The sequence below is a fragment of the Brachycentrus maculatus genome, unplaced genomic scaffold (assembly GCF_059751285.1).
Source record: "Brachycentrus maculatus isolate JH-2025_06_01 unplaced genomic scaffold, ASM5975128v1 h1tg000004l, whole genome shotgun sequence".
Classification (NCBI taxonomy): Eukaryota; Metazoa; Arthropoda; class Insecta; order Trichoptera; family Brachycentridae; genus Brachycentrus; species Brachycentrus maculatus.
Window position 1 is genome coordinate 508,395 of NW_028280759.1, and position 10,645 is coordinate 519,039.

The following is a 10,645-nucleotide window of genomic DNA, read 5'->3' on the forward strand; positions in this document are numbered from 1 at the left end:
TAACAAGCATTTGGACACACTCAAAATGTTGTAATGGAAGTTATCCTTAACGAGGTATCATCAGTCGGGTCTCTGGTTAGTGTCATGGACATATTTTCAGTCAAAAAATTAACGTTTCGACCCTACTCTATGACAACTTGAATCCTAAAACCTGAATAACAAAACGACGTCTTTAATTACTCAATAAATTAAAGATGACTTAATCCACAGGTTCCCAAACTTTTTTAGTCTGGCACCCCACTATCAAAATTTCTCGAATAAAATAAAATCGCCAGAGGGAAGGAATAAAAATATATATCTTACTTCTTAGCACTTCTATCTGTCTCTTTGGGATTCTAATGCCCTGGAAGTCTTCTAGAACGTCTACAAGGGCCGCCCGTTAACGACCACTTTGAGAAATACTGATTTACTCAGATGCAAAGGCGATCCGTTTTTATCGCGGGTTAAACCGAGATTATGGGATAATATAATGTAGGTATGTGTTTTGAAAACTTTAAAAAAGGGTTTCATTGTTTTTTTTACGATATGTTAAACATAAAACTAAGCTTGTGTTGCACGAATATTCTTGTTAGTTACGAGTTCTCGTGATATTTTAAGTAATAAAACCGCGAGCAAAAAACGTAGTACGCAAAATAGCAGTTTTAAAATGAATTTTGCATGCGTCACTCTTTGTGCCTTTTTCCTATTGAACAGGTAAGAACGTTTCATTACTAGTTTAATTAAAATGACCTATTAAAAACCCGTCTTGGAGTATCGATTGTCGGTATTTATAATGTTAACAATATTAATAATTTTTGGGTAATATATCCAAAAAACACAAGGTTACGGATTGAATGCTACTTTTTTTTTAAATATTTTCAATGATGTAAATTGTGACGCGTTTCGTCTTATCAAGACATTATCAAACTATTTATATATTGAGTTGTTTAATTTTGGATAAATCACTCAATAAAAAAATGGCATTCTACCAACTGACTGCAGTAACAATAAATATTAATATGTAACACTTGATTATTGACCCTACGGATGAGATGTCAATTTTAAAAGTATCACATGCATCGTTCTACACTCTTTTTTTATGACAGAAGATGTCCGAGCATCTCAGGGCTTACAGACTAGCATTTGGCTGGCTTAAGCAATCACTTTATAAACTTATGTAACGTCCACCATTCTGCCCATTATTGAACATTCATATTGCACTAATTCGTGAAACCTGTTTATAATATTATATATGCAATGGTCTTTGATCCTTACGCATACCGTTTAAGTTTTATCTATATTTTTTGCATTTTTTTTTCATATTATTTTTTGACATCTCATCAAAGATGAATAAGAATATAAAGGCTGAGCATTTACAGGGCTGACGACGTCATAGGCTGGTTTGAGTGTTCACTTTACACACGTGTAACATTCACCAATTCTACCCATTATTGACAACCACACTACTCAAATTCTTGGAAGTTCTATATATATGAACCAATTTTAAAACATTGTTCTTGAATCACTAGAACTTCACTAGAGACAACTTTTGGTGAGATGAAAGGAAGCTTTTTATTGAGCAGAAACTCTTTTATTAGTATGCGAGGTCCGAATCCTGGATTATAATCACATACATGAGAAACGCCATAAAATATCATTTTTATTTTTATTATTTTAGCTTATATTTTGACCAGTCAATTTATTTACAACATTTTGAGTGTGTACTTGTTCACAAATCTAGATTATCTCCAATTATTTTTATTTTATTTTATTATTTTAGCTTATATTTTGACCAGTCAATTTATTAACAACATTTTGAGTGTGTACAAATATACTTGTTCACAAATCTAGATTATCTCCAATTATTGTTATTTTATTTTATTATCTTAGCTTATATTTTGACCACTCAATTTATTTACAACATTTTGAGTGTGTACTTGTTCACAAATCTAGATTATCTCCAATTATTATTATTTTATATTATTATTTTAGCTAATATTTTGACCAGTCAATTTATTTACAACATTTTGAGTGTGTACTTGTTCACAAATCTAGATTATCTCCAATTATTATTATTTTATTTTATTATTTGAGCTTATATTTTGACCAGTCAATTTATTTACAACATTTTGAGTGTGTACTTTTTCACAAATCTAGATTATCTCCAATTATTGTTATTTTGTTTTATTATTTTAGCTTATATTTTGACTAGTCAATTTATTTACAACATTTTGAGTGTGTACTTTTTCACAAATCTAGATTATCTCCAATTATTGTTATTTTATTTTATTATTTTAGCTTATATTTTGACCAGTCAATTTATTTACAACATTTTGAGTGTGTACAAATATAGTTGTTCACAAATCTAGATTATCTCTAATTATTATTATTTTATGTATTTAATATGGATATTCAATAATGGGTAGAATGGTGAACGTTACACAAGTGTATAAAGTGATCGCTTAAGCCAGACACATGCCAGGGATACTCAGCCTTGTATTTTCTTTCATATAAAGAGGAACGGTAGATGTTTCATATTAAGTTCAGACGCTTATAAACTTTAAATGTTCAAAGCGTTTTGAGTGTGTCTTAATTCTTGTTAGCAAATCAAGGATTCAATACATCAAAGTTATTTTTACATTTTTACAACTCAACATAGATGAAGAAGAATAATATGGAAGTCTGGGTTATAAACCTATAAAAGCTGGTTTCTTTGCACACGTGTAACATTCATCATTCTACTCATGATTGACAACCACACTATTTACATTTTTGGAATCCCTATATAAGTATATCATAAATCTTAAGACGTTTCATATTTGAGTTTGCAACAACATCTATGGTTGATTCGAGAAACCTTTTATTTAGTAGAGCCCCTTTTATTTGGATCTCGCTTACATTTAAATAAAAGAGTCTCAGCTTAATAAAAGCTGTTTCAAGCCAACCATAGATGGCCCTCGTGAACTTTTCATCTATGTTGATATGTCAAAACATAAAATGTTGCCTGTTAACTTTATCATTGTTTTCCCGGATATTTAAAAAATGTATTATGATGTAAAATAATGGTTTTTCGATTTTAATTACTTGAAAATAAACTACCTTTTTGTTGATTTTCGATACATAGAATTCATTTTAGCCATGCAGTTTCGCAAAGACAAAAAGTCAGAAGGTTTTCTGACGTCCTTAAATTCGGAGTTACTACGTTTGCATATCAAATAGAAGGAGGATGGAATTGTAGTGGTGAGTCGTTTATTTATATATTTATACCTGTAGATGGAATCATCTGTAGCTTACGAAACTTCTTCAAACCCTTATCTGCACCCCAATGGTGCATAGGGCACTGCATCATATTAAAGCAGTGTTATCTTGATCGTTAACACATTAAGGAAAGGTGATCAGCCCTCCGCTTTAGGTAGCGGTCCAGGGTAATATTAAATAAATATTAGAGTGAAAAAATCAATTATATATATATTTGAACTCTGGGAATCTAATCGTTACAAAACAAAATACCCAAATGGAAAAAAACAAGAACATTATTTATAATTTGACTTTATTTTTCATTGGTCTTTTCTCATGATTCCTCTATTACATCTTTCAGATAAATCAGAAAGTGCCTGGGACGACTTCACACATCATCACAACCATAAAATCGTCGACACAAGTAACGCAGATGTGTCTTGTGATTCCTACCACCTTTACAAGACTGATGTCCAGATGCTTGTTGAGTTGGGAGTGGACTTTTACAGGTTTTCCTTATCCTGGAATCGCTTGCTTCCAAATGGCTACGGAAGAAACATCAGCCACAATGGACTAAAATATTACAACGATTTGATCGACGAATTGATTCACCATGGAATTTCTCCTGCCATAACTCTATTTCACTGGGATTTGCCGCAAATTTTAAAAAGCGTCGGTGGATGGACTAATTCTTTGATCATTGACTTCTTCGTCGACCTAGCTACCGTTGCTTTTGATAACTTTGGCGATCGTGTTGAACATTGGCTCACGTTTGACGATCCTTATAACATGTGTCTGTACGAATACGGCATGAAGTCTAATGACGTTATTGACTTAGCACCAAGTATTAAGTTCCACGGCATTGCAGAGTATGCGTGCGTTCATAATGTGCTAAAGGCCCACGCTCTTGCGTATAGATTGTATAACAACACTTATAAAACTTCACAAAATGGTAAATATCCTAGGTGTCTAAACTTGATATGGAACATCTATCGTTCTTTTTATATGAAAGAAGCTAGAAGTCTGATCATCTCAGACCTGGCTGGCTTGAGCGATCACTTTATATATTTTTGCAACATCCAACATTCTGCAAAAGGAGGTTAGGGGTGTATCTACGACTTCCCGTACCAGGAGTTTTATTATTTACCTATTTGAGACCCTGTAACTACCATATGTGGGTTTATTGCAAGAAAACATAAATTATACTTGACTTCAGACTCCTTCCACGTTATAAACTTAAATCCTATTAGTCTGATCCCCAATAAATCCTTTGAGATCCCAAAGTTGACTTGGAATGTTAATTTTAAAGTAAACTTTACTAACCTCTGTATTAGGGGTTAATTTTGATTGTAACTTCACTGCTGTAAAACATGGCCAGTTTCAAAGGAATCAGTTTCATCCTCAAGGATAATTCATACTTATAATAAGAGGAAATAAAATAATGGATAGCAGAACTTTTTTTGTTGATCAATAATTGAAAACATTTTTGAAAACGAAATGTTAGATAATTAATTTGATAGGGTAGGTATATAATATTAGTTGCTTTAGGAAAAATAAATATTTGATTCGTTTGTTAACTGGATACTTTTCGATATAAATTAGTTTAATGAAGATATTTAGTGATTTTATAATTATATTTGTACGCGAATATTTACGTGTGTTATGCATTTTTTACGATATTTGTTATTTTTAGGAAAAATTGGCTTATCTGTAATAATGAATTGGATTACTCCGGAAGAAAATTTCAACGATTCTGATATCAATGAACATTCTGATCTTGGTATGCAATTTACTGTACGTTATCATTATGTTTTAAATGTGTCTCCTTATAACGTTGTTACTAGAATTGAATCAATACCTTCCTTCCAACAGTCTGGCTGGATTTTGAATCCAATATTCTCACCTGATGGCGACTATCCTCCCGTGGTAAGGAGGAAAGTTGACAAGATAAGCAAAAAGCATGGTTTTCTCTTCTCGAGACTTCCAGTTTTTACTCCTGATGAAAGGAACAGTTTAAAAGGATCTGCGGACTTCCTGGATATAAACTATTATACGTCTTTTCTCTACCGGAATGAAGACATCTCCAATGTGAAAGACACTTTTCACCATTTTGGCGATTTAGGATATAAATTGTACCAAAACGAAAGTGACTTCTCTGGAGTGAAGGTAATTATGAATGTCTGCCATAAAATTACACGAAAGACTTCAATTAAAAAAAAACTAAGGATGAATATTTGTATGTCCTCCTGGGCCTCAACAATTGTTTTATACAGATAAATCAAGCACAAATAATAATAAGAATGCATATCCTACCGGAATGCTTAATTATTATTATTTTAATTTTATGTACAATATATAGCCTTAAATAATTATATAATCAAATAAATTCACAAATTGATTGAACACCGACTTCGAAACGATAAAGTATTTATACGAGTACGTTGACAAACCTGTCATTTTCGTATATAAAATGAATCGGTTCTTACATTGTTTTTCTTTTTTTCTACTACGACTTTAAAAGAGTCAAAACCATTTTTTTAATGGAAAACTGTGCAAAATCGAAGATCGATTCAAATAAGGGAAGGGGGTCAAAATCACGATCATTTTTGGACGATATGTCGGTACCCTATACTTTTATACGAGGGTCATTCATAAAAAAATGTTAGCATATTTTTTTTAATGAAGCTTTCTTGTTTTCATTAGCATTATACATCAATTTAAAGTTTAAAACTTATTGTATTTTTCTACACAATCGCCATTTCTGTCTAAACACTTTTGCAGACTATGCTCCAACTTTTGTATACAAACCCAAGTCATAAAATTCTGCTGCCATTCCAATTCACAAAATTTTAATTGTAAATTTAGGGTATCGAAAGGTGTATGCGCGGTGGGTACCACAAATACTATAATACTAGTACTACTCAAACAAGTTTCATTTTTTATTATGATTTTAGTATTTTCCGGAAGGTCTTCGAAAAGTAATCCAGTGGGTGAACCAATCTTATGGACAAATCGAATTATCTATCACAGCTCCAAAAGTCTACAGTCCTCTGGGTTTAAATGATAAGACTCGTATGAACTTAATGAAAAGACACCTTTCGTCCGTATATGATGCATTGATGGAGGGACACAATATCAAATCAGTTGCTGTTCAAAGTTTAATGGATGGATTCGAGTGGCTGAAAGGGTATACGTAAGTATTCTCAAGTTTTCTCAGTAGTATCAAGAGGATAAGGATCAGATGACGTAGGTGAAGGAGCTCAGGGTGAAGGACATAACTGACTTGCACTGCACTGCTGAATGCCTCTTCCATAATTTTTCATTTTCTTCACTCGGTTGCTGCTTGCTCAAAAGTTTGGAAAGAAAGAATAACATAACTGACAAATGGATAGTAATCAAAATATAGTAAACCCTCCTATAAAGTTGAGCTAGGTACCGCGTTATCGAAAGGAATGTTATAAGGGGTTAATGTTTTAAATTGTATTTTTACATTTTAACCATCAAAAATGACTAAAATGGGTCATTAAAAAATCAACATACAATTCAAAAACATTTACCCCCTATAACGTTCTCTCCGATTACGCGGTACTTATTTGAACGTTATAGGGGGGTTTACTGTATTACAATAATCTTCATCTCGTTCACTTTAGTGTTAAAAAATTAAAGAAAATTGCATTTATACATAATTATAGTTTTCTTTAATATTCCAATATGTACATATATTATGGGTTTCATCATATATAATACATATATGTACAAATATTATGTGTGATGGGCATAATGGTGAACTTTACACAAGAGTATAATTGTATAAACCCTGGGATTCTCAAACTTCCATCTTTTGTCGTCTTAAAACGATAGATATTTTATCTCATGCTGGGACACCTATAAAGTAGGAGAAATAAATTTTTATCTTTATTTTTTTAGCATTTCACAAAATATATGAATATAATTACACATGCAAAAATATTATACTATGTATGTTAAAACAAGACATTATCGCACAAAGGCGTGGCCTGTGTGGGTATAGATTTTATTTTAGGTTATAATAAAGGGTATTAGAAAGAAGAGAAAAAATAGTTAATAAATAAAAAATAGAAATATTTTTTTTTTATGTTTTCCGCAGATACTTTGTGGCACATTTTAAACACTTTATAAAATGAAATAACTTTGTTATAACCAATTTTTTTATTAATACAATTTAACCTACCGGTTTCAACAAGAACCTTGTCATCATCAGGGTTTATATTAATTAAAAAACATTATTGTCATTGGAAAAAGGAGCAGAGGTAGACCGAGAAAAACTTGGCACGATCAGGTATGCCAAATACTTGAAAGCGGTCAGGTTAGGAGTCGAAACAATCGGCGGGTGTGTATGAGGAGATGCATGAACGTGGAAGAGGCGAGGAATGTTTGCAAAGACTGAGTGGTGTGGCGTTCTATTTTCTCTGCCTACCCCTGCTGATGCTGATGCTGAGCTAGTTTTTTTTCAAAAATATTAAAATACTCTCACCAAAAGCTTCCACACACTCCGTAAAAATCCTGAATTTAAGATTTTTACTGAGTGTGTGGTTTTTTGTTGAGAGTATTTTAATGTTTTTGACATAATTTGATCCCTGAAGATGACAAAGTTCTTGTTGTAGGTTAAATTGTATCAATAAAAAAGTGGTTATAACAAAGTTATTTCATTTTATAAAGAATATATTTTACTGATTTTGAATGTATTTTTTTTCTAGAGAAAGAAGCGGTCTATACCAGGTGGACTTTTCTTCCCCAAATAAGACCAGGGAATCCAGACTATCGGGTCGAGTGTACAGGGAGATCATCAGGACAAGGCTGGTGGATCCTGAATTCTTGACGCTGGTTCCCGAGTCTCCCGTCAGCAGCCGACAGGAGAGCGGCTCCTTGTTCATCCCGGCTATGGTCATGATAATCGTGGTGGTACTGATTCTGGCGATTGGTTTATTGGGGAAGTGGATTTGGCCAGAACCGAGGAAGACCATGTACAATGTTCACCTATTCAGACCAATTACTTGATTAAAATTGTCGTTAAAAAAATATACCAGTATTATTATATTTTTATTATTTTTATTTGGCAGTCACCCAGTGAGAGGATCTTTTTCCCAGTGTCAAGTCTTATTCTTATTTCTTCTTCTAAATCTAATCCGCACCCAATGGTGCATAGGGCACTGCATCGTATTGACGCAGTATTATCTTGATCGTTACTTACATGAAAGCAAGGTGATCACTCTTGCGGTTCACGGACCGGTCCAGGGTTATATTAAATAAATATTAGAGTATAAAATCACTAAGATTAATTTTCTCTCCCCCTTGGGAATCGAACCCAGGACTTCATGCACGGTAGCTAAATACGCTTACCGTTACACCTGTCTACTTCCATGGTGTAATGGTAAGCGTATATTTTTATTCACAAACAAAATGATAATTAAAAATAATAATAACAATTAATAAAAAAAACCACGGTTGAAATGCGTTTAGCTTTATTATTTATTAACAAAAAACATGTAAGATTCACCATTCCACTCACGATTGACAACCACACTACTTTTGTATTTCTCAAACTAACCATAGATGGATCCATCGAACTAACACATTAAGCGTCATGACATTTATGTTATGTGTATTAGTTTTAAAAAATTGAGTAGTGTGGTTGTCAATCATGGGTAGAATGGTGAATGTTACAAGTGTGTAAAGTGATGCGGAATGCAATTAAACACGTGATATGATTTTAAGAAATAGTGGTATTTACTAAGTAAAACTTAAATTTAAAATCAAACTTCTTCACAAATCTTGATTATCTCCAATTATGGGAGTTATTTTTTTATATTTTTTTTGACATCTCAACATAGATGAAGAAGAATATGGAAGTCTGGAGTGTGGTTGTCAATCATGGCCAAAATTAGAAACTAAAATTTAAAATTAAAACCTTTAGTTAGCTTATTATGAAATATGAGGTTTATACGATAACTAGTATGTTTTATTGGTACATTATATAAATGCAACGCCGTTTTGTACGTACGTATATGTATTCATAACTTGTTTTGTCATATAAGAACTCTAGATAGATTAAATGGCAATGAAAAACCGTTTTCAAATATTAGCTCAGCATATCGCGAGCAAAGTAAGCCTCTACAGTATGGTCACAAGCTAATTAATCGAAACTAATCAGACAATAAAATAATTTCATTTATTGATTCGGCAGTCGCTTTGTGGTAAAATCCAATTATGTTTGATTTAAGTTTTACTTAGTAAATACCACTACGGGTATTTCTTAAAATCTACTGTGACACGTTTTTCGATGCATTCCGCATAATTTTCAAACACAGTATGTGAAGTTAATTCTTAATTTTAGTGTTGGGGACGTTGAAGGTTGAAAACGGGGTAGGAGCTGTTATTTTTTTTATTTATTTTATTTTCATTATTATTTATTATATATTGTTTGTTATAGTGGGAACAAACACAATAGGGGGGAGGCTTTAGTCACTGTCATATTGATAATTATGGGTTTATTATTTTATAAATTATTGTTTTATTGTTTTATCATCAGTCGAAATGCGATCTCTCAGAAGATTGTGCGACAAAACGAAGTATGATAGGTGTAAGAATAGTGAAATAAGGAAGGAATGCAAAGCTGAGATAAGCATTATCGATAAAATTAAGAAAGGTGTGTTGAGATGGTTTGGACATGTAGAACGAATGAGTGAGGAAAGAACGGTAAAACAAATTTATGAGGCGAATGTTAGCGGGAAAAGAAGCAGAGGAAGACCGAAGGCACGATCAGGTATGCCAAATACTTGAAAGTGGTCAGGTTAGGAGTCGTAACAATCGGCGGGTATGTATGAGGAGATGCAGCAACGTGGAAGAGGCGAAGAATGTTTGCAAGGACAGAGTGGTGTGGCGCTCTATTCTCTCTGCCTACCCCTGCGGGGAAGCGGCGTGACGGTTAGTTAGTTAGTTAGTAAATTTTGTTGTGAATTTCGATTATTTCAAAATGTTGCAGTACATGACTTTTCGTATAAATTATTTTTAGGATTTCTACGTTATTGTGGTAAAATGTTTGATCATGATCTATTAAATAATTATTTAAAATTACACCCTCAAAAAATCATGAGTTTATTTTTTAAGTCAATTAATTAACTAATGAGCAATTCCGAAAATATTACAGTTAACCCCCTATAACGTTGAGACAGGTACAGCGTTATCGGAAAGGACGTTATTGTGATTAATGCTGCTGGTTAACATTGCTGGTGTCCTAAGTTCAATTTCTAGGAGAATTAAAATATGTATATAATATATAATACGAGATTTTTTCACTTTTACTCTGGACGGGATTCTAAAGCGCAGGACTGATCACCTTGCCTGCAAATTATTGATCGAGTTAACAACGTTTATCTGCTCAGGTGTGGAA

At 32.7% G+C, this 10,645-nt stretch overlaps 1 protein-coding gene across 1 annotated transcript; it reads left to right on the forward strand.

Moving 5' to 3' along the window:
* The first annotated feature begins 646 nt into the window (after window positions 1-646).
* LOC148313887 (myrosinase 1-like) lies at window positions 647-8,253 on the forward strand. The gene is made up of 7 exons (XM_088277773.1): window positions 647-693; window positions 3,116-3,219; window positions 3,578-4,168; window positions 4,910-5,010; window positions 5,089-5,382; window positions 6,171-6,409; window positions 7,953-8,253. The coding sequence occupies exons 1-7, from the start codon at window positions 647-649 to the stop codon at window positions 8,251-8,253; spliced, it is 1,677 nt and encodes a 558-aa protein (XP_088133899.1).
* The last annotated feature ends 2,392 nt before the right edge of the window (window positions 8,254-10,645 follow it).